A 23,522-nucleotide genomic window follows, 5' to 3' on the forward strand; every position below is an offset into this window, starting at 1 on the left:
AAAGGACACATTTATCAGAAAAACAAGACTTCTGTCGATATCTGCAGCTACGTTGATAAGAAGAGGAAAACTGTGACAAAGACAAACAAATGTCTTTTCCTTTCTAGTCAACAAAAATATGCAGAACTATTCTCTCCCTCTGAAATAAACTCCTGTGCCTTTGTAATATATTATCTAAATTCTTCATCTTTGTAAGTAGCAGTTAGCTGCTGATTTACTATATTCGTATTACATCGTAAACATTTGCTTAACCCTATATTTAAGTTGAAGTGAATTGAAAAACACTTCATTTATCCCATAAAATGACATTATTTGTTACAGATTTAAGAAAATCAACAGCAGTTGTCAGTTATTTGTCTTTAAAAAAGAAAAATGAAGTCAGTGTGGAGTTTTCACTGCATCAGAGCTGAAGAAGCCTCTGACTGAACCCCCTTTGTTGTTTGATCACTTATTTTATAAAGACGATGCTCAGTGTTGTTCTTTGTATTCATGAACTTGTGCAGCATTCTTCTTTGAACAATCAGCTCCAGAGCCGTCCCCAGCACAGAGCCAGCCTTCTTTATCACTTTTGTCAGTTTCTTGGAGTCTCTGGCTCTGATGCTGCTGCCCCAACAGGTGCTACAAAGCAGATTGTACTTTCCACCACACACTTGTAGAAGATATGAAACATCTTGGTGCAGACGCTGAAGGACCTAAGCTTCCTTTAGAAGTCTGTTCTGTCCTTCTTGTAGACAGCCTCAGTGTTGCATTTCCAGTCTGAGTAAACTCCCTGGTATCTATATTCCTTCACCTCTTCTCTCAGGATGGAGACAGTGTTTGGCTTATTCCTGCTCCTCCTAAAATCTACAAGCATCTCTTTTGTGTTGTTTGTGTTCAAAATGAGGTGATTGTTACCACACCACGTCACAAATGAATGGTCCAGTTACTCCCTGTACCTGTACTCAGCCTCTTGTCCATCACTGACACATCCAACAACTATTTGAGTATTTCTGGAGATGACCGGACTTGAGGTGTACTGGAAGTCTGAGGTGTGGCCCTGTGATGGACTGGTGACCTGTCCAGGGTGTACCCCGCCCCTCGCCCAATGACTGCTGGGATAGGCTCCGCCCCCCCGCTACCCGACTGACGGTATAGAAAATGGACGGATGGAAGTCTGAGGTGTAGAGAGTGAAGAGAAGATCGTACAGTCCCCTGTGGTGAGGACCACCTTCTCAGACATGAGTCACACAAACTGAGGTCTGTTCATCAGGTAGTAATCCCGGTGCTTGAGGATCCATCCACCTGGATTTTGGTGCAAAGTTTGTTCCAAGTCCTGCTTAAAATGCCCAGTGTTACTGTAACAGTTGCTCAAAGCACACTAACTAGCTCGACTATTTGAGCTTCAGCTAATGTATCAGAGATGGGAGTTCAAACAGATCCAAGACGTCAAAGTTATTTTCAAGCTGGGCTAAACTAAACAGTCCTGATCAGACTGTACGGTCCTGTGGGTCCGTGGCACCCTCACCTCAGTACCACCTCAAACAGAGACAACACAGAGTTCGTATCAAAGGTCTTTTATTTCCTCAGTCCCCCATCATTTGGCCTGACATCATTAAATCTCTGCTATAAATTAGATATTTACATCATTAAAGGCCTTTCATATAATGCATCATGATCATCTTTAGAAAGACTTCCAGTTAGTGTACAAAATGCTGAACATGATCAATACCACACTAAAACCTCTTTTCCTTGCAAAAACAAAAAAGCAGACATTTCTCTTCTTCTCAGACGAGGTCACAGTAGAGCGGCCACCTCCTGAAGTATTCTGGGCAGTCGGTGAGGCCCGCAGTCTCACACAATGACTCCAACATGGTAAGCAGTCAGAGCAGTGCCTCGGCTGCTTTCAGTTGTGCTACTACCCGTTTGAAGGCGTGTGGAAGAAAACACACATTCAGATAGTTTTTGGAAAACAGATGTAGATTTTCTTTTGTCAGGCTTTTTATTGTGTTTTCTTCAGTTTTGCTTCTAAGTTGATGAAAAGACCAAAATAGCAGCACTGGGCTGCTGACTGTTGAATGAAAATGAATTTAAAAAATGAAAAGCAGTCGCTGATTGTTCACAGACATAAAACAGGATGAAACTTCACATCATCAGTCACTTCTTTTCATCATTCAGGTGTTTTTAAAACACTCTTCAGAGTGAAATCATCTGAGCCTGACAAAACCGAGCACCACATCCGTCCAGAATCAACAAACTGATGATGAATCTTTCACCAATCAGAAGCCTGTTTGGTAAGGGAGCTAATCGTTTTATTAAAAATGTCTATGACATGGTTAGCAAAGATGCGTTTAGCTTCCTGAATTAATGTTAAAGTTAAGGAAAGACTTGAGATCCCAAAAGAACAAAGAGAAAGACACAATGTAAACGCAGCCACCATAAAACACCAAAGACGTGTTTCCAGTTCAGTCCAACGCTCCTTCTGATGACCACACACTTCAGTCTCTGCATCAGCTGTGATCCAGGAGCGCACTCACCCACGTGTCCCAAACACAAAGCTGGCTCAAAGCAGCTCCTCACAGACTGAGCACATTGTTTGGATCATGTCCTGGTGCACGTCCTTAGAAAAAGTTCACCCCAAACTCCCAGTGGTTTTCTTCCAGTCTTCATACAGCAACTATGTTGTTCATCTCCCACTTCTGAGTGGTTTTAGTGATGTCACACTCAGATATGAACACCTTGTGAAGCAGGTCAGAGCGGTCGAGACATTTCCCTGGAAAGAGAGCATCAAGAAGCTTTACCACCTGCGACTGTTGTTGATCAGGATGTTTTTGCACCACACCACAACAAAGCTGGGGCACGGTAAAGTGCTGACGCTGCACGCAGCGCTCTGAAATTCACTACAACATTCAGTCTTTAGAAGCAGAAATGGGATTAACTGGCCACTTTGTGTCCTCCCTCAGTTTATGGTACTGGCGGTGTCGTCCAGGCAGGCTCAGGACGGCAGATTGGACCGAAGACCAGTTTCGGTGCAATCTGTTGGTTTCCTTAGCTAGGATATTATTTTTTTTTAATTGGCTCTATATGAATTAATTGGATTATTTTGAAATTAATTCATTGGATTTCATTGGATTATGATTACAATGAATTGGATTGTAATTGGCTTGAATTGGACTTTATTATTTAAGTGTCTTGAGATGATGATTGTTGTAATTTGGTGCTTTATAAATAAAACTGAATTGAATTGAATTGAACTGAATTCAGCAGCGATTGAATGGTGAAAAACAAGTAAAAGCCTCCGTAACGTTGGACGGAGCACCGATTCATGGTCCTTGAGTTGGTGAAAGCGTTGGGAATAACAACAGTGCTGGTATTTACCTGTTGGCATATGAGTGAACCGATGAAGATCCTGGAAGGAGAAAAACAGGAAAAAGTGTCTGAGCTCTCGTTTATATCCACGGTTCAATGTTTTGTTGATCTGTTGTTTTCTCATCTTCATCATCATCACTTTGGTGAATTTCTACGTTTCTCTTGAAAAAGATGAAATGCATGTTGACGTTACAGCTGGTGTGCATAAATTAATCTAGGATCAAAAGTGACGCCGCAGCCACATGCAGCACCTGCTGAGCCTCACCTGCAGACAGACATTTAGCTGGGACATCAGAACACGTGATGTCACAGAGAGGGGGAAACATGTTCATGATATCCAGCTACTGTAAGGAGACCACAGAGTTCCTTCTAAATGAGGGTTAAGCCCTGGAGGTTACGTTTGTAAAGGTAAACAGGAACATGAGCCGATAGGCACAGTAACAGAGAAGATGATGGAGTCTCACCTTGAAGTACTTCCACTCAGTGTACTGCTTCTGGTCACAGTGTGTGATGATGACAGCTGAACTGTCTCCTCTGGTCAGGCACTGGTCATACTGCATTAACTGGTTGGCTTCATTGATGCGGAACAACTGCACACACACACACACACACACACACTGCATTCACACAGGGCCTGACAGCCTGACACTGTGTGATGAACACTGTGCTGTCAGTGGATGTTTGGAACACAGCAAAACAGGGAGACAGCTCTATCCCGAAGAGGGGCCTCTATGGTTATTTGCTCTCCCAGCACCTTCTCATTCATGAAGAGTGACGGTCCCTGCAGTTTATATCAGAAAGTAACACCCACATACCCCTTCATTCCAGCATTGTGCCCAGGAATTCTTCAAACTCAGAGCGTCAATAATGAGCACGGCCTGGACCAGTGACACACACTGTGAGCACAGCTCCACCAAAGCTTCATTTCTGCACGAGGACTTGTTGAGTGTGTGTCCACACACTGAGGTGGGGAGCTTTGCTGGGTTAAAAGGAAGGCCCTCCTCCTTATTAACCCGTTGTCATGGTGAGTTTGAGCTTATATTCAGAGTCACAGCTGAGATGGAAACACACAGCATGAAGCACCGGGTGTTTGCTTACCTGGTTCCCTCCCATCCTGTGGCAGGGGCCTGTTTCCACGCTCCCTCCATTCGTGTGTCCCATGCTGTCAATGCAGTAACTCGTCTCAAAGCCTCGAATCTGCACACATGGTTCCACAACTTACAGAAGCTTCATAAAACAATCATGCAAATAAGGGATGTACTGTGCATGTGTTTTTGTGCTTACCTCCCCCCATTCAACATTTTTGGGAGGAAGAGGGTAATGCAGTGGAATGTCATATGCTATCTCCTCCATGAACCATTTAAAACTTTTGCAACGATGTTCCTCCCTGAAAGCAGAATGAGCAGCTCATTAACACAGAGCTTCACAGAGATTCTTTCACTCTTCAGCTTCAGGTGAAGTTGAATTTAAACAGCAGAGGAATGGAGTGTCAGAAGTGCAGGCGTGACCAGCTGCGCTCCACCATATTTAAGTCATCAAGGCTACAACAACAGGTTCAAATACTTTGTAATATTCAGTCAAACTGAGGGCTGGATCAAGTGTTTACACATAAAAAGATAAATCCCAGCATCCATTTCCTGTTTTCTTGTTAAACATATGAAGAATCATCACACTGCACAGAACTGTAGCAGAAGGTCACATTTATGTAGAAAGGTACAAACGTTTAAGGGTTCACAAACTTTCAAGCACAAATGTTCAGTATCAGCTTTGAATACACTAAACTTTTGGCTGATATTGCATGTATTAGACCATAGAAAGTATGCATGTACCAATGTGAATAATTGTATGCACCTACCTGAAGCGTTTCAGATCACTTATATCTCCATAGGCTAGAGTGAGAGTTTCAGGACGGCTGGCGTAGAAGTAGTCCTTATATTCATCCCACCAAACCTCCACCACACGAACGTAGTTCTGGATAAACACATAGAAAAGTCAGCAGAGTTAGTGTTCGTGTCTACCTGCAGATGGAAACCAGACAACAACATAATTACACTTCATTTTGTGTCCAAACACACGACAAACTGACTGCACTCAGTCAATTTCCCTTATTTAAACGACATAAACTGTTAATGTAGATGGACAACATGTCAGAGATGAAGCCAGAAAACCCAAATGTGCTGTCTGGCACTGGTGCCCCGGCCGGGAGTCAGCCGCAGAGGGATCATACGCCCACCTGACTAAGTCACAAGCCCTGAACAGTTCTACAAATCTGTCTTGTAAGGGTGGCTGTTATCGTGAACGCTCCTATGGTCTATGCTTTATAATGATTCACAGCTGGGTTTAATATTTTATGACTTGGCAGGTTTTTTAAATCAGAATTTTGATTCCTTCAGGAACAGGAGAACATGGCGGTCTGATCCTCGGCTGCTAAAGGCTCTGGAGGCAAATCCTGCAGGAGACTCCCTCGTCATGCTGGGGGACTTCAACGCTCACGTGGGCAATGACAGTGAGACCTGGAGGGTGTGATTGGGAGGAACGGCCCCCCGATCTGAATCAGAGTGGTTGGACTTCTGTGCTCGTCATGGACTGTCAGCCAATGTTCAGGCATGAGGGTGTCCACATGTGCGCTTGGCACCAGGACTCCGGAGGCCGCAGTTCCATGATCGACTTTGTGCTCGCACCGTCGGACTTACATGTCCTGGACACTCGGGTGAAGAGAGGGGCGGAGCTGTCAACTGATCACCACCTGGTGGTGAGGTGGCTCTGCTGGTGGGGGGGGTGCCCAGAACAGGCCCAAACGTATTGTGAGGGTCTGCTGGGAACATCTAGCGGAATCCCCTGTCAGAAGGAGCTTTAACTCCGGGGGAGGTGGGGGACTTTGAGTCCGAATGGGCCGTGTTCCGTGCCTCCATTGTTGAGGCCTGTCATGGGGCAACCCCAAACCCGCCGTGAGGGAAGCCGTCACGCTGAGTCCTATCGGGCCTTTTTGGCCAGTGGGACTGTGGAAGCAGCTGATGGGTATCAACAGGCCAAGCAGAATGCAGCCCCCATGGTTGCGAAGGCAAAAACTCAGGCGTGGGAGGAGTTCGGTCATGGAGAACGACTTCCGGACGGCCTCGAAGAAATTCTGCTCCCCCATCCGGCGGCTCAGGGTGGAGAAGCGGTGCACTGTCACCACTGTGGTGTTGATGGGGCTCTGCTGACCTCAACTAGTGACGTTGGGAGTCGGTGGGGGGAATACTTCGAGGACCTCCTCAATCCAACCGACACGCCTTCCAATGAGGAAGCAGAGCCTCTGGACTGGCAGTACCCCTCTTTAAAAAGGGGGCCGGAGGGTGTGTTCCTACTACAGGGGGCTCACACTCCTCAGCCTCCCTGGTAAGCTCTATTCGAGGGTACAGGAGAGGAGGATAGGATTAAACCCAAACAGTACGTTTCCATATGTAAGAGAGAAACCAGAATGTACAGACATGTTGGCAGAAAACAGATGAAAAAGGACCAGAACCCATGACAAAGATCTCCTTCAGATGGTGTGCAGAGTCCACCTCACTGTCCTTTTTGGATCTACGTAGAAATAACTTAAAGGGATAAAACCTATGACTCGTTTAATCTGATTTCTAATCACATATTTATAGGGAAGGCAAAGTCCTTCCGTACTTTGAATCAAAATATGGGCGCCGCTGGTGATAACGTGCGCTGCTTTAAAGAATATTTTGATGCAGGGCATGGATATGACGTGATGCTGGATATGCTGCCGACCATTCACAACAAAAACACGAGTCTGCGTGCGCTGAAGACACGTTTCAGACATGTTTGTTTGTCTGGCGGTGTTGTCCTTCCGGTTCAAAGGTCGGACCACCGGTCCAATCAGCGACGATTCATGTCAAATCACACTGTCCCTGGAAAATCTTTCAGAAAATCATGTGAGTGTATCAAATGGAATCAAATTGTGTATCGTATTGTGAGATTAGTGTATTGCTACAGCCCTAATACCTGTTTAGTCGTTTTCTAATTGTCTAATTGGGTTTTTCACCTTGGGGTGAATCTCACACACCGATGAGCATACCCGAGGAAATGTGGAAGGAGGGGCTGGGGGATGGAACCACTGATCTCCTGATTGGCAGATGACCCATCTACTGTCTAGCACACTCAAGTAATGTATCATCCTAGGTCCACTAATAGGTGCCATGTGGAGCTGGTGTCTGGAACATTCATGTCAGGCTGCAGAGCATTTTAGTTTGGTGTGATGTTGGAATAACACACCTTCAATATTTCCCACACCATGACATCTTTTTGACTACATGTCTGGAGCATCTATGAAAAACTGCAATGCGTGTCTTTGTGTGAATAGTGAAGAAGGTGAAGGCTGTGAACAAGCTCCTTCCATTCAGGTAATTAGTGGAACGCCTTACAGCACAGGGTAACCAGCCAAACCAAAGAATGTCGCCCATAACCAAAGTCAATTCCAACACAAGGTCCCTAGTTTGCTAAATGCATTTAGAGACCATATGTAAATCACTGCTGCACCAGCAAAGTAAAAAAGATATATTTTTGATCACTTTTGATTGTTCCAGACTTACTGCAGAGTTCCTCATTCTGTGGCTGAACTTCAGCAGATCAGGTGAATGGTTGTCAGAAAACAACTGACTGTGTTGGGGATTCAAAACACTGCATACATCCATTTTATCTCGGAGTATTGAGTGCATGTGAGAAGTAATGAGGTCAAAAATGGGATGTATTCATTTCAAGATAGCTGAAGTGTTAAAGAATGTGGAGTTCCTACCTTCAGAGTGGGCGAGGAGCCAACATGTGCAGGTGGAGGGTTTCCTTGCCATCCCTGCAGTCTGTAGATATGACCGACACGAGAACATGGTACAAAGAGCAGCTGACCCCCACACTGCCAGATCTACATATGCACACAAGAATAACAAAGTTGGTATTCAAATGGTGTGTTGGAGGAAATTGTCAGTATGCACAACCAGGACTAATTCACATGTACCTTGTATGAAATTTCAAAGTTCTCTCCTCCCCAGATCTGTAGTCCAGGGTCATACAGACCCAGCTCAAAGAAAAAGTCTCTCTCTATAGCAAAGAGACCTCCTGCCATGGCTGGAGACCTACGGGTTAACACACACACACAAGCAGCCATGTCAACACAAATTAAAACAGTGCTGCATCGTATCAAACTGCAAGTTCATACGTTTTTAAATCAAATAACACTTTTCAGTCTACGTGTTGCCTCAGTCAGCCGTGTACTGAGGAAGAGAACCCAGGAAACAGGCCATGAGACACACAGAGAAACAATCAAAGCAGTGCACTGTTGGAAAGGAATTCAGGCAAAGCTCAGAAAAAAGCTCTGATAACAAGTCATGCTCAATGAGAGGGTGATTGGAGGAAGATTGAGGTGAAGATGGGGGTCTCAGTCCAAACCTGACTCACATCACAAACTGGCCTGTAGACCCAACAAAATGCCCCAGCACAAACTGAGAAGGCTTTCAGATTAGGACCCCACACTGAAAACAGCGTTCTGTCGCTACAGAACGCTACAGCAGACAGACGGACAGCGAGCAGACGGACAGCGAGCAGACGGACAGCGAGCAGACGGACAGCGAGCAGACGGACAGCGAGCAGACGGACAGCGAGCAGACGGACAGCGAGCAGACGGACAGCGGCAAATTACTCCCCATCAGTCAGAGCTAGTTTTGCTTTAGTTGATTAGTTATGAAGTGCAGTACATTACATGCATTTATGTCTGTGTGTGTGTATATATATATACACACACACACACACTTACATTATATGCAAGTTGAATATGTGATTAAGTATATTAACAAAAATGTACTCAGTACATGAATAACTTTGAATTCAATGAGTGTCTCTGAACTAAGTCATAGCTGCATTTCTTTATTTTCTAGGCAACATTTAACTAGGACGGTTTGGTTTGAGAGGATTGCTTTTCTCAAACTCGAGCCAGCACTAATGTCAGACATATCATCAGAAAGTTTGCTGGTTATTCTAGTATATCTTTGTAATTCTTGTAGGCAATGTCCCAATTATTCAGTAGGCATCAGTTTTCTGTACCTATATGGCTCAGTTTGAGTTTTTCTGAGTTTTTTTTCTCTGTCTCCCAGAGGAACTCTCTTCCAGAGCATGCTCCAATCCCAGGCTCCTCTAGCAAAACCGTTGCCGTCTCCTCCACCCTGGGCCTCAATGGTGAACCTCTGGCCGTGGATGGAGTCAATCAAAGGCACCGTACAGACCGTTCTGACACAGTAGATGTAAGGACATGCACAAAACATACATGGGGAGAAAAGTTGTGGGGATGGCGACCATGAGGGGGAAATACAGACAGCACAAAGACATGGGGGGGGTGTTGCAATCCGAGACAGAGCAGGACACAGAGTAGGATCAAACAGGTGGGGTGAAGGGATGGGAGATGGAGACACAAAAAGATCAGGGATGAGTCTTAACATGCTGGCAGTGAAGTGTATGTACCAGTAAGGCTGGGTGGTATGCTTTCTCTTGGCCTTCTCTCTCTGGCTAAGTGGTACTCTCTTCCAGAGCAGGCTCCAGTCCCATGCTCCTCTAGCGAGGCCGTCCTCATCTCCACCCTGCTGGGGCTCCATAGTGTACTCATTACCATCTATATAATCTATCAGTGGTACTGTACATACTGTCCTACATACAGACACACACAGACACACACAAACATTGGTATTGGGCTGTCATGTTTCATTGAACACATACACACATATACATAGCCTCATTTCCACTGAAAGATCCACTATTCGGACTTTTGTTGCCAGGTACTTAACTTCTTTAACATTTTCCCCTGCACACAATAACGCAATGACAATGACACGACCCACCCCCACCTCTACAGACAGGATTGAAACAATCTCGACAGAACTATCTGGAACTGCCCCAATGAGCAGAGACAGAACACAGAGTCCGAGGAAGGAAGCTGTTGTTTTCCACCAGCTCTATCCGAGTCACATTCAGGCTGCTTCAAGTTCCCGCCACAAGAGTAGATCAAGGCCACACAAGACCCCGTGTGTGAATCCAGCAGACATTTCAGAAGCAGCACTGTGCTGCTACAAATGAACACATCGTTTTTCTCAGCAGACAGTTTTACAGTCATGCCAAAAGCAGGAGTGAGTGTGGACCAGGGCCAGTAGGGGGGTCGCCTCCAGAGACTAAGCAGGGCTTGATCACGGTCTTGTGGCCCAGGAAATCCTCTTGTATAGATGGATAGACAATAGATAATAAATGGTTGTCAGCAGAGAAAGTGTTTTGTTTTGTACTGCACTGTTTTTTTATTGTGCCCCTTATTATTTAGGAGCCATACTTATCTATGTATGTGTATGTATCTGATTGAAGGCAGTTCAGGTTGTAGATGCCTGTGCTTCACATTCTCCACATCAGATACCAGCTGGAGCTACGTGCTTCCTTGGGTTTATATTCTGGGTTACAACTAACATGTTAATGACTAACATACTGTAATCCATACATGAATACATGGTAGCACGGTATGTACAACTAAGGCCCGGCTGGTTCTGGTGATAGATGTGATCTGTAATGGTACAGTTCAACAGCAGTCACTAAAATGTGAACCCAAAGATGACCAATAAAAAAAACGCACACCCACAGATACCACTCAACACTCACAGCGATGAGGCGTGGAGATAAACTGGTGCTCTGAGTATGGTGTGAGGCAGAGTGGGCGATGGAACAAAACCACACAATAACTCTCTGTGTGGAGCAGCACCTGCAGAATTCTCAGATTCATCAGTGACCTTCGCTGTTTTATGACTGACTCAGCTGATGTGGAACCTCCACCAACAGGAGAACAATCAGGATTTACATCTTAAACATGTACTGCTCACACATGGGCTACAGGCTGAGCTGGAGACAATGAAACCACGACGATACTTTAATAAGCTGACTGCTGGATAAGAACCGCCATAAAAACTTACTGCCTTGACAGCTCTACGTAAGGCTCAGCAGGTGTGTTTGTTACCTGTCTTTTGAAATTGGTGCAACCAGTGGAGCATACCAGTTGATTCCAACCTCACAGTGAGCATCCAGGTAGATCAGAACCTACAACACAAGCAGACGTTTCTGTTCAACACAACTGGAGCAGCGCTTCCTCAGCTGTTTTGGGGGATTTCCTAGCTGATTCAAGTTGAAGGTCCAAGGTTAGTTTCTGTCCCTGTTAGTGCCTTCTGGTTATGTGATCTGACCATAAGGGGTGTGATTAGTGTGGCTTGAATGGTCTGCACACCAGCTCACACCTGTCACCTGTGAGGGGAGCTGGTAATCACATCTCTGCAGCACACTAATGCAGGTGTGAGTAAGGCCTGCGTCTGCAACATATTTAGGGCCCTATAATTTAACTCAATAACGGAATCGCTCGATTAAAACAGAATCTATTTTTTAAGGTGGAATATTGCAGAATTTGACTGAAATGCTGTGGAAATCGTGTGGAAGAGGAATGCATGTCTGGAGAAAACTGCCCGGAGGGAAGCAGATCTGGGTGGCACAACAAGCCCCCTCCACAGACTGAGCCCCTCCCCCTTCGAAGCGGCTGCCCACGGCTGTCTTTGTCATGGAAAAAACTCCGGCACTAACCCTTCAACACAGAGCCGAGCAACACCCAAATGACTTTCCTGTGACAGGTCAAGTGTTGTCCTGCACTCGATTGACCAGGTACTAACTCATGAGGACTAACTAGTCCTACAGCTTAAGTAGCTTGTTTCAGTTCAATTTGAAGAGGTTTCAAATGTTTGCTAAAGTTTCATCACTTGCTGCTCGTTTTTGATGCACTTTTGATGTATTGAGGAACTTTTTTATTCTTTTTCACCTCAACAATCTAATTTTAGTCATTTACATTACAAACACACTGTTTTTGGTAGTAAAGTAAGAGTAAGAGGTAAAAAACAGCAACATGACTCCCAAAAATTCAAACAGAAACATATTTTATAGGGCCCTACATATTGTGACCATGACTTGTAAGTCCTACGGGCAGCAGTGGTTGTGGCCGGGGGGCCTGCAGAAGTAAAACGACAGCAGCAGAGGAGAGAATACCTGTCCTTTGGTGGCCTTATTGGCTCCAATGCTCCGGGCCTGTATCAGTCCTTCTCTCTTCTCATTCCTGAAGAGTTTCACTAGACCATTCCACTGCTTGATGTACTCCTCCAAGCGCTCCTTCAGGTGGACTACACACACACACACACACACACACACACACACAGTCATTTTCACCAAACGTGCTTACCAGGACCTGGCTGCTACTTAACCTCTTGATTCCTCTGAAAGCAAAGTCCTTAGAAATGAAAGAAGGCGCCCTTTCTTTTTCACACGATGTCACATTTTGAATATTAAGAATGTGTATTTAAACAGAACCAGTTTGTTCATGCAACATCCCAGGAACCCACGCACACACACACACACACACACTGTGACAGCTCAAACATCACACATTTTGTTCATGAAAATGTATTCAAGTCACAGTTATAAAGTGAACGTGGTTGTTTTACAAAGCAGACGCTGAGCTTTAATCTAACTGCAAATGCACAGAGGTGACCTACAAATATGCCTCGAGCTGCACCCGTTTTACACAAACCACAAACCTGTTTGGAACTTTTTTATGTGCATTTGTAAATATATCATTTTCCATTTGTGAAACTGAAACTTCTGCTTGTGAATCGTGATTCGCGTGATGTGTCCATGTCGTTGCTATAGTTACTGCTAATCAGCGATTTTCTTTCTTTCTTAAGCCGAGCCGTAGATACATCAGTGAACACCAGCGCCATCTACTGGATGGTGCTTGGTGCATCACAAGCTATTTGTTTGTGGATCTGCGTGAATTTGCATGAAAGAATGTCTTAAAAATGAACGTGTGGTTGGTGATCCACAAATGCTGAGTCACGATTCACAAACAGAAGTTTCAGTTTCACAAATGGAAAATGATCAGTTCCAAACAGCAAAGTTGTGTTTGTGGATAGTAAAACTCGTGTGCAACTCAAGGCATATTTGTAGGTCACCTCTGTGCATTTGCAGTTACTTTTGAGACTAATTTAAGCCCATAGTCACCGGCAGGTGCCATAAAACCATGTTAAAAAACAAACCTCAGGACAGATGACACCATGTGCACCAGAATAATGTGAGGTCAAAGTTGGACCGAGCCTTTACTTCCTGCCATTAGTTTTCCCACCTGTGTCGAATCATGTGATTCCACCACACTGGCGTTCCATTTGTTGACTCTCCGTCCTGTCCTGGAAGTCTACTCTTGGTTACACAGCTTCCTGTCTCTTCCCTCTGCCTGGTCCGGCTGTCTCACACCCTGCTTTTGTTCATGAGATTAGGATTTCTGGTCTGATGCCCTACATTTAAGGTCTTCCCTCATCTCATCTTAAAAAAACACTTTAGGGAAAGGTTTGATGGCTTGTGTTCATTTGTCAGAGAGCTAATGGCAACACACTTCAGTCCCGTCCGATAAGAAAGCTGAAGGGAAACGGACCCACCTTTGTTGCTGTAGTCGTCTATCATGACGATCTCAGCCAGGTATCTCCTGGGAGTCCTCTTAATGACACTGTGGATGGTTCTCATGAGCGTAGACCAGCCCTCATTATGGAAGACTATCACCACACTGGAGGTCAACAGTCGGTCATCATAATGCCAGTACTTACACCTGGAGAGGAGACAGAGCGTCACTACTGAAGAACCAGAACCTCAGCGTTCTGAACATGGGATTAAAAGATACTGCACACATATTGAAAAAGATTGGGTTCTTTTATTGACTTAGTATGTTTTAGTTTATTAGTAGTGAGCACGACACAGCTGTGTGTTGTAAACATCTGTCAGGCTTTACCCAGCTGTGTGAGAACACAAATGGTCGGGCTGGTCCTGGTTCTGGTTCTGCCAGAGGTTTCTTCCTGTTAAAGGGAGTCGCTTCTCTCTACAGTCGCCTCAGGCTCAGGACGGGAGATTGGACCAGAAAGAAGTTTTGGTGTAATCTGTTGGTTTCCTTAGCTAGGATATTAGTTTTTGAATTGGCTCCATATGAATGAATTGGATTCATTTTGATGTTAACTATTTGGATTTGATTGGACTGCATTTTTTAAGTGCCTTGAGATGCCATTTGTTGTAATTTGGCGCTACATAAATAAACTGAACTGAAGTGAACCCACGTGTCAGAGTTGGTCTGACATGATGGAAGTGTTTTTTCTGCTGTGTTCACTGTTCAGTATCCTGGTTTCTTTGTGAGAGCTGCAGGAAATATGAGTTGGGTTGACATATGTGCTGCAAGGATTCCAAAGAGAGAAATGTAGTTGAGACACACTATAATACAAATGATAGTATTCTCTAAGAATGCAGTCTAGTTCTAAAGAAGATATTACTGCAAAATGTTCTGAAGCCATCAGCAAACTGTCCAGATGTCTGTTCCATCTGTTGGTCCTAAAGGGATCAGTGCCGTTGCACCTCTTAAAGGGATTCACAGGACATTTGCTGCATTATCATGGACCATAACAACAACTACGCTGAGTTAGAATGTGCAGCTTCTGAAGTGTGACCTCTGAAAGCCGTCAGTGCAGCTTTGGGAAGAATGGTGTGATCAGGTGGTCAGCTGCAGATGTACGTGACTATAGAGAAGTAATCAGTTTCAAGTGTTCAATAGGATAAATGGGTCAGAAATCCAACAGTCGCTCTAGACTTATTTGAAAAGTTTTATCAGACCCAGGACTTAGGACATAGTGTGTTAACTCTTGCTTTCCTGACTCTAAATAGAGCTACTGCAAATAAACACCCTGTGAAAGATAGTTTAATAACGTGTAAGAAAGCCCTTTGTAAAGCTAGAACTGCTTATTATTCATCACTGATAGAAGATAATAAGAATAATCCCAGGTTTCTCTTCAGCGCTGTTGCCAGGCTGACAAAGAGTCCGAGCTCTGTTGAGCCATGTATTCCTTTAACTCTCAGCAGTCATGATTTCATGAGATTCTTCATCAATAAAATTGTTCATATCAGAGAGAAGATTAATGGAATCCTTCCCACTATCATCACTGATGTATCATCAAGTAGAGCAGCTTTAGAAGTATCTTTAGAACCTGATTTGTATTTAGACAGCTTCTGTCCAGTTGATCTCTCTGAGCTAACAACAGCAATAGTCTCTTCTAAACCATCAACTTGTATGTTAGACCCAATCCCAACCAGACTGTTCAAGGAGGTTTTCCCCTTAATCAATACTTCCATATTGGATCTGATCAATCGGTCTTTGTTGACAGGATATGTAACGGGGAATGAGCGAGGTCGACTTTACAAAGAATCATGGAACTAGAAGAAATCAAACAGTTAAAACAACTGTCATATTGCTGTGGAGCTGGTCTGATTTAACTAAAAGGTTCTGGTAATGGGTTACTACCGTCACAAGGTGGCAGTAATGCACAGAGCAGTTTGATGGTCTTGTTTCGAAATCTGTTTCCTCATTGAGATTCGTTCCTCTTTCAGCTCCGAAGCTGCACTTAATGGTCTACGACACGGCTGAGGACAGTTAAAACAACACGTGAGAAGGATCTGTGGTAGAGGAGAAACATAGTTCTTACTCTTCATGTCGCAGGTCACTGATGGTTCTGTCCAGTGAGATCATATCACTCGCCACCATGTTGAAGCCAAACTCTTTGATGGAAGCATGGACAGAGTCTTTGTACTCTGGACCCAGGACAAATGGCTTGGCTCCCTCTCCAGGACCACCAGGGACACCTGGAGGTTCAGGCTCATGGGGCTCAAAGTTTCCCAGGATACCTTTCTTCAGTACGGGGCTGGTGTAGTCTTGTGTGTGAGGTCTGAATGTCACATATTGCTGCTGGATGACCTGCTTCTGATTAGGCTGCTGGTTGGGCTCCTGGTGATGGTTGGCCTCTCCTGGAGGTGACAATCAGAAACCTAATGATGACTCTGACGCTCACAGTATAAAGAATACAATTTAACACCAGTTTCAGTCACACCAACAGAACTACCAGATAAATTACTATTTAGGATACAAGTTTAAAACTTTTCAGAGAGGAAATATTTTATTTTTCACATTGAGCACTATTCTTCTTTGTATTTGGGTGTCAAATATTTATATGAACATACATAATCTAAGTCAGACTAATACGCTACAAGAACTGAAAGAATGGCAACAGGACTGCAGTGACATACGATGAGTCAATTAAAAGAAACATAGAAAGTTCTTGTAACTGCAACCACCAGGCTCAGATTGTTATTCGGACAACACTGAGGTATCGCAGAAGGACTGAGAAATGCTGTTCCACCTGCTGTTCCACCTGCTGTTCCACCTGCTGCAGGCTGATTGGAGGTCATTTTACTGGCCAGCAGCCATTCTACTCTGGCTGTTTGCTCCCAACCTTATTTCCTCATTTCCATTAGAATTTCAAGGATCTGCACGTGAGTATAATCTGATTAAAGGAATGGAGCTGGCCATTAAATTCTAATGACAGCCCTTCCTTTGTGTCCGCGCTACCATAAAAGATCAGGTCTGATCTGAAGTGCCACGATGTCTTCTTTGTAAACGTAACGTACCGTAACCTACTTCACATAAGACACAGACAAGAACAGAGTGGATCTGCAGATACCAGCAGAGGTGCATCTCTGCCTTATAAGACTATGGACACGTATCCAGGTGCATGAGGAACTATACGATTCAGATGACTCATTTCTACACAGAATGATAAAACTGTTAACATTAGTTCAAGACAGATCTTAATTTTCCAGTTTCGTAAAGATACATCAGACAGTTCTTATTACACTAAAGTCTGACACACACACAGTGTCACGTCACATTAAAGTCGGAAACATTTACAGCCTTTGTAGTTTTTCTTCCAGTCATGTTAGCAATCTGAGCCTGTCTGTCCAAGTCACAACAACTGCAGATGGAATGACATCTGGGTTAGTGGTCCTAACATTATCAACCACGAGTACAGATCCACAGCTCTCCTCTGGTCCACACAAACCCATTATGTTCACCACCAGTACCCTTTCAGGGGGTAATTCTGCTGTCTCCTGGTAAATGGCCTGTAAGTGTTCCACCGGCACACACCCCTGTTAGCTGGTCTTCACCTTACTTTGTTTATCACATGCCTGCAGAGCCATGCTCAGTGTGTCTCACCATGTTTGTGCCTGATGGAGTTGAGGTCAACCTCCACCCCCTCCACATGAGGCCAGGGCACCACAGGCTTAAACTGCTCTCCGAGGTCTCCTTTGGGCAACAAGCTGTCATCCTATGAGATGGAGCACAACATAGGGCATTATGCACAGAGACAGAACTGAATGAAAAAGAACAGCAGGGTCTGATGCCGACTGAACCCTAGAAGTGGCAGAACATTCCAGTACACACTGCAGCAGTACCAGTAACACAGACAGTGGAGCACAGAAGCGCTCTCTGTAAAACACAGACAGCTTTAACTGATGAGAACTTGAAGGTGTTGACAGGCCTGAGCATCCAGAGCTGCAGCAAGAAGGGAATCTTTTGTTTTCTGTTTCATTCAAGCAGCGTACTTCACACCCGGCTGCTCTTTGTTGGCAGTGAGTGGTGACTCCATAAAGTTGTTGATGTGGAGGCAATGAGGTGCAGGTAAAGACTAATGCAGGGGATGAGTTGTCTCCAGTTGCTATAGCAACAGATGAGACCTCAGAGAGCTGCTGCTTCACCTGCAGGTTCAGGTTAGAGAAGGAGGAGGCTCCTCTTAGCTGGGCTGTGTGGAGTGACAGCAGGTCACCAAAAGAGTGAGGACACGAATGGGGAAATTATAACTAATGAAAGATAAAATGTGACATGGAAAAACAAACGGACAAATGTGCAAACATTGTTTCATTATTCACTTTTAAAATCATGTTCCCCTTCTTTTTGTTTTTCTCATGTCTCTTTCAGGGACCGTGCTGCTGATGTTACGACAGTACATCTGCTGCGAGTGCTACTCGTACACATTAAGCAGATCCTGGTCTCACACCTGCAACATCACACTCAAGTCAGTGAATGGAATCAGTTGTCCCAGGATCATTCATCAGAGACGGACAGACGACAAGACGCAACACCGTGCTGTGAGAGCGCAGCAGACACTGGTACCAGAGGTTCCAGTACCAGCTGTGAGAGCGCAGCAGACACTGGTACCAGAGGTTCCAGTACCCGCTGTGAGAGCGCAGCAGACACTGGTACCAGAGGTTCCAGTACCAGCTGTGAGAGCGCAGCAGACACTGGTACCAGAGGTTCCAGTACCCGCAGTGAGAGCGCAGCAGACACTGGTACCAGAGGTTCCAGTACCCGCTGTGAGAGCGCAGCAGACACTGGTACCAGAGGTTCCAGTACCAGCTGTGAGAGCGCAGCAGACACTGGTACCAGAGGTTCCAGTACCAGCTGTGAGAGCGCAGCAGACACTGGTACCAGAGGTTCCAGTACCCGCTGTGAGAGCGCAGCAGACACTGGTACCAGAGGTTCCAGTACCCGCTGTGAGAGCGCAGCAGACACTGGTACCAGAGGTTCCAGTACCCGCAGTGAGAGCGCAGCAGACACTGGTACCAGAGGTTCCAGTACCCGCTGTGAGAGCGCAGCAGACACTGGTACCAGAGGTTCCAGTACCCGCAGTGAGAGCGCAGCAGACACTGGTACCAGAGGTTCCAGTACCAGCTGTGAGAGCGCAGCAGACACTGGTACCAGAGGTTCCAGTACCAGCTGTGAGAGCGCAGCAGACACTGGTACCAGAGGTTCCAGTACCAGCTGTGAGAGCGCAGCAGACACTGGTACCAGAGGTTCCAGTACCCGCAGTGAGAGCGCAGCAGACACTGGTACCAGAGGTTCCAGTACCAGCTGTGAGAGCGCAGCAGACACTGGTACCAGAGGTTCCAGTACCAGCTGTGAGAGCGCAGCAGACACTGGTACCAGAGGTTCCAGTACCAGCTGTGAGAGCGCAGCAGACACTGGTACCAGAGGTTCCAGTACCCGCAGTGAGAGCGCAGCAGACACTGGTACCAGAGGTTCCAGTACCCGCTGTGAGAGCGCAGCAGACACTGGTACCAGAGGTTCCAGTACCCGCTGTGAGAGCGCAGCAGACACTGGTACCAGAGGTTCCAGTACCCGCAGTGAGAGCGCAGCAGACACTGGTACCAGAGGTTCCAGTACCAGCTGTGAGAGCGCAGCAGACACTGGTACCAGAGGTTCCAGTACCCGCAGTGAGAGCGCAGCAGACACTGGTACCAGAGGTTCCAGTACCCGCTGTGAGAGCGCAGCAGACACTGGTACCAGAGGTTCCAGTACCCGCTGTGAGAGCGCAGCAGACACTGGTACCAGAGGTTCCAGTACCCGCAGTGAGAGCGCAGCAGACACTGGTACCAGAGGTTCCAGTACCCGCAGTGAGAGCGCAGCAGACACTGGTACCAGAGGTTCCAGTACCAGCTGTGAGAGCGCAGCAGACACTGGTACCAGAGGTTCCAGTACCAGCTGTGAGAGCGCAGCAGACACTGGTACCAGAGGTTCCAGTACCAGCTGTGAGAGCGCAGCAGACACTGGTACCAGAGGTTCCAGTACCCGCAGTGAGAGCGCAGCAGACACTGGTACCAGAGGTTCCAGTACCCGCTGTGAGAGCGCAGCAGACACTGGTACCAGAGGTTCCAGTACCCGCTGTGAGAGCGCAGCAGACACTGGTACCAGAGGTTCCAGTACCAGCTGTGAGAGCGCAGCAGACACTGGTACCAGAGGTTCCAGTACCAGCTGTGAGAGCGCAGCAGACACTGGTACCAGAGGTTCCAGTACCAGCTGTGAGAGCGCAGCAGACACTGGTACCAGAGGTTCCAGTACCCGCAGTGAGAGCGCAGCAGACACTGGTACCAGAGGTTCCAGTACCCGCAGTGAGAGCGCAGCAGACACTGGTACCAGAGGTTCCAGTACCAGCTGTGAGAGCGCAGCAGACACTGGTACCAGAGGTTCCAGTACCCGCAGTGAGAGCGCAGCAGACACTGGTACCAGAGGTTCCAGTACCAGCTGTGAGAGCGCAGCAGACACTGGTACCAGAGGTTCCAGTACCAGCTGTGAGAGCGCAGCAGACACTGGTACCAGAGGTTCCAGTACCCGCAGTGAGAGCGCAGCAGACACTGGTACCAGAGGTTCCAGTACCAGCTGTGAGAGCGCAGCAGACACTGGTACCAGAGGTTCCAGTACCAGCTGTGAGAGCGCAGCAGACACTGGTACCAGAGGTTCCAGTACCAGCTGTGAGAGCGCAGCAGACACTGGTACCAGAGGTTCCAGTACCCGCAGTGAGAGCGCAGCAGACACTGGTACCAGAGGTTCCAGTACCAGCTGTGAGAGCGCAGCAGACACTGGTACCAGAGGTTCCAGTACCAGCTGTGAGAGCGCAGCAGACACTGGTACCAGAGGTTCCAGTACCCGCAGTGAGAGCGCAGCAGACACTGGTACCAGAGGTTCCAGTACCAGCTGTGAGAGCGCAGCAGACACTGGTACCAGAGGTTCCAGTACCAGCTGTGAGAGCGCAGCAGACACTGGTACCAGAGGTTCCAGTACCAGCTGTGAGAGCGCAGAAGACACTGGTACCAGAGGTTCCAGTACCAGCTGTGAGAGCGCAGCAGACACTGGTACCAGAGGTTCCAGTACCCGCAGTGAGAGCGCAGCAGACACTGGTACCAGAGGTTCCAGTACCAGCTGTGAGAGCGCAGCAGACACTGGTACCAGAGGTTCCAGTACCCGCAGTGAGAGCGCAGCAGACACTGGTACCAGAGGTTCCAGTACCCGCTGTGAGAGCGCAGCAGACACTGGTACCAGAGGTTCCAGTACCAGCTGTGAGAGCGCAGCAGACACTGGTACCAGAGGTTCCAGTACCCGCTGTGAGAGCGCAGCAGACACTGGTACCAGAGGTTCCAGTACCCGCTGTGAGAGCGCAGCAGACACTGGTACCAGAGGTTCCAGTACCCGCTGTGAGAGCGCAGCAGACACTGGTACCAGAGGTTCCAGTACCCGCTGTGAGAGCGCAGCAGACACTGGTACCAGAGGTTCCAGTACCCGCTGTGAGAGCGCAGGAGCACAATACTGGAATTACATCACCTTCTGATACAAAGCAAGATATGAAGGATTATTCCACAGCACAGATGAGACAGTTTGCTGCTCAGAACTCCAAAGATGCTGTCAAGCATTCCCATGGCTTTCACTTCTTGATAAGAATTTGGAATTTTGGACAAAGTCAGCACTGTGCTATGGTCAAATAAACAGCTGTTTGATCCATCATCAGTAGAGTTAAAAGTGTTAATCAGCTCTCTGTTTGAAGCCCAGCAGCTGCCTGAGCTCAGTTCCGCCCTGTGACACCACCATGCTGACATGTACGGACACACATCCTGGACTGATCCTGTCAGACAGAGTAAACAGAGAGGAACGATGTCCCTGAACAGCCATCAGTCCCACAGGAGCTGTGTGAAACATGGGAACCCGCTTCATTCTGCCTTGTGACCGCTCACACGGCAGCTGTGTGACCGCTCACACGGCAGCTGTGTGACCGCTCACACGGCAGCTGTGTGACCGCTCACACGGCAGCTGTTCGACCGCTCACACGGCAGCTGTGTGACCGCTCACACGGCGGCTGTGTGACCGCTCACACGGCGGCTGTTTGACCGCTCACACGGCGGCTGTGTGACCGCTCACACGGCAGCTGTTTGACCGCTCACACGGCGGCTGTTTGACCGCTCACACGGCAGCTGTTTGACCGCTCACACGGCGGCTGTGTGACCGCTCACACGGCGGCTGTTTGACCGCTCACACGGCAGCTGTGCGACCGCTCACACGGCGGCTGTGTGACCGCTCACACGGCGGCTGTGTGACCGCTCACACGGCGGCTGTTTGACCGCTCACACGGCGGCTGTGTGACCGCTCACACGGCGGCTGTGTGACCGCTCACACGGCAGCTGTTTGACCGCTCACACGGCAGCTGTGCGACCGCTCACACGGCGGCTGTTTGACCGCTCACACGGCGGCTGTGTGACCGCTCACACGGCAGCTGTTTGACCGCTCACACGGCGGCTGTGCGACCGCTCACACGGCAGAATGAAGCGGGTTCTCATGTTTGCTCCATCAGACACACACTGTTAAATGTACCGACTGCTGTGCTTTACTGTTGTCTTACCCTCTTCCCGAAGGGGTTCTCGTTGGTGGGCTTCGGCGACAGAGACGACCAGAGCACCACCAGACCTAGAAACGTTCCGATGACCAGCAAACTCCGGAGAAGGAATCCCACTTTCAGCCTCATCCTGAAGCTAAGCTAGGTTAGCTGCCGCCGCTCGTCGCAGTCTGTCCCGCGCTCAGGCAGCTCAGTGGACCTCCGCCCGAAGACGAACAATAAGGCGGCTTTTAGCTCAGTGTCCGCGACTCTCCGCTGCAATTACACCCTGTAGTCCACACGGTTCTCATTTCCTGCTGTTATCCCCCTGATATGCGGACACTGCTCCGGTGTAACGTCGCGCTCCGTTTATCCCGGAACTACTGGGAGCCGGGGATGACGTCACAAACAAGTTGACCACGTTCCAGGGTGCGAGACTGGAGCTGCTGCTGTCATTGCACCAGATGAATGATTAAAAATCTGAGCTAATGGATCACTGCCAAAGATACGAATGCTGTGCAGTTTGCTCACACACACTGATGAAGGTGAGATTCCGGTGTGGTCCATCAGAGTTAAGAACTCTCATTTCTGAGCTCTTGGTCAGGGAATTTAGCTGAAGTCTGGGTCTCGAACTGGGAAGATTAGGGGAACATTGTCGGGGGAAAAGTGAATCATGTCTTTCCACTAATGAACCCTAAGCCTACCCTCATAAAAGCCCTACAATGATGCTCCTGGCGTGGTCAGTGGTTTTGGTCCTCTGTTCCTTATTCTCAGTCTGGACTTTGTTTCTCTCCGTTTACATGTTTTGTGTCTGAGTTAACTTTCTTTATTACTCATTTTCTGGACTTTTCATTAGCTGTCTGTTATCTTAAATGGTTCTTGTTGTCTCATATTAAAGCTGCTCTGCACCATTTATCTGAAGTAAGTGAGTTTTGGTACTACCAGGCTTGAGAACAACCTCACTGAGAGCACAGTAACACGACCCACCAATGAGATCTGTTCACTCAGCTCAGGTGAATGTAGCAG

The 23,522-nt window shown here is 47.2% G+C and overlaps 1 protein-coding gene across 4 annotated transcripts; it reads right to left on the reverse strand.

Annotated features, from left to right (window-relative positions):
• Nucleotides 1-1,537: 1,537 nt before the first annotated feature.
• On the reverse strand, nt 1,538-22,878 carry galnt7 (UDP-N-acetyl-alpha-D-galactosamine: polypeptide N-acetylgalactosaminyltransferase 7). Of its 4 annotated transcripts, none has more exons than XM_072383669.1 (15): nt 22,524-22,878; nt 17,516-17,627; nt 15,951-16,269; nt 13,872-14,038; nt 12,433-12,563; nt 11,366-11,445; nt 9,427-9,609; nt 8,345-8,462; nt 8,129-8,251; nt 5,201-5,316; nt 4,630-4,732; nt 4,444-4,542; nt 3,810-3,935; nt 3,355-3,385; nt 1,538-2,749 (listed from the first exon to the last, which is right to left on the reverse strand). In XM_072383669.1, exons 1-15 carry the CDS (start codon nt 22,644-22,646, stop codon nt 2,643-2,645), a joined length of 1,938 nt encoding a protein of 645 aa, XP_072239770.1. In that variant the 5' UTR covers nt 22,647-22,878; the 3' UTR covers nt 1,538-2,642. The 4 variants fall into 4 exon arrangements, with proteins under 4 accessions (XP_072239770.1, XP_072239771.1, XP_072239768.1 ...); XM_072383670.1 differs by lacking the exon at nt 9,427-9,609 and adding an exon at nt 9,841-10,023; XM_072383667.1 differs by having other exon boundaries at nt 9,427-10,023.
• Between the last annotated feature and the right edge of the window lie 644 nt (nt 22,879-23,522).

This window comes from Leuresthes tenuis, unplaced genomic scaffold (genome assembly GCF_036924035.1).
Source record: "Leuresthes tenuis unplaced genomic scaffold, fLeuTen1.0.hap1 SCAF_4, whole genome shotgun sequence".
Taxonomy (NCBI): domain Eukaryota; kingdom Metazoa; phylum Chordata; class Actinopteri; order Atheriniformes; family Atherinopsidae; genus Leuresthes; species Leuresthes tenuis.

Coding starts and splice junctions, on each gene's coding strand:
- galnt7 (XM_072383667.1), bottom strand. CDS start 22,646: ATGAGGCTGAAAGTGGGATTCCTTCTCCGGAGTTTGCTGGTCATCGGA. Junction 8,463..9,426: donor ACTCAAACTGAGCCATATAG/GTACAGAAAACT, acceptor GTTAACCCGTAG/GTCTCCAGCCATGGCAGGAG. Junction 3,386..3,809: donor CTGAGTGGAAGTACTTCAAG/GTGAGACTCCAT, acceptor TTCTCCTTCCAG/GATCTTCATCGGTTCACTCA.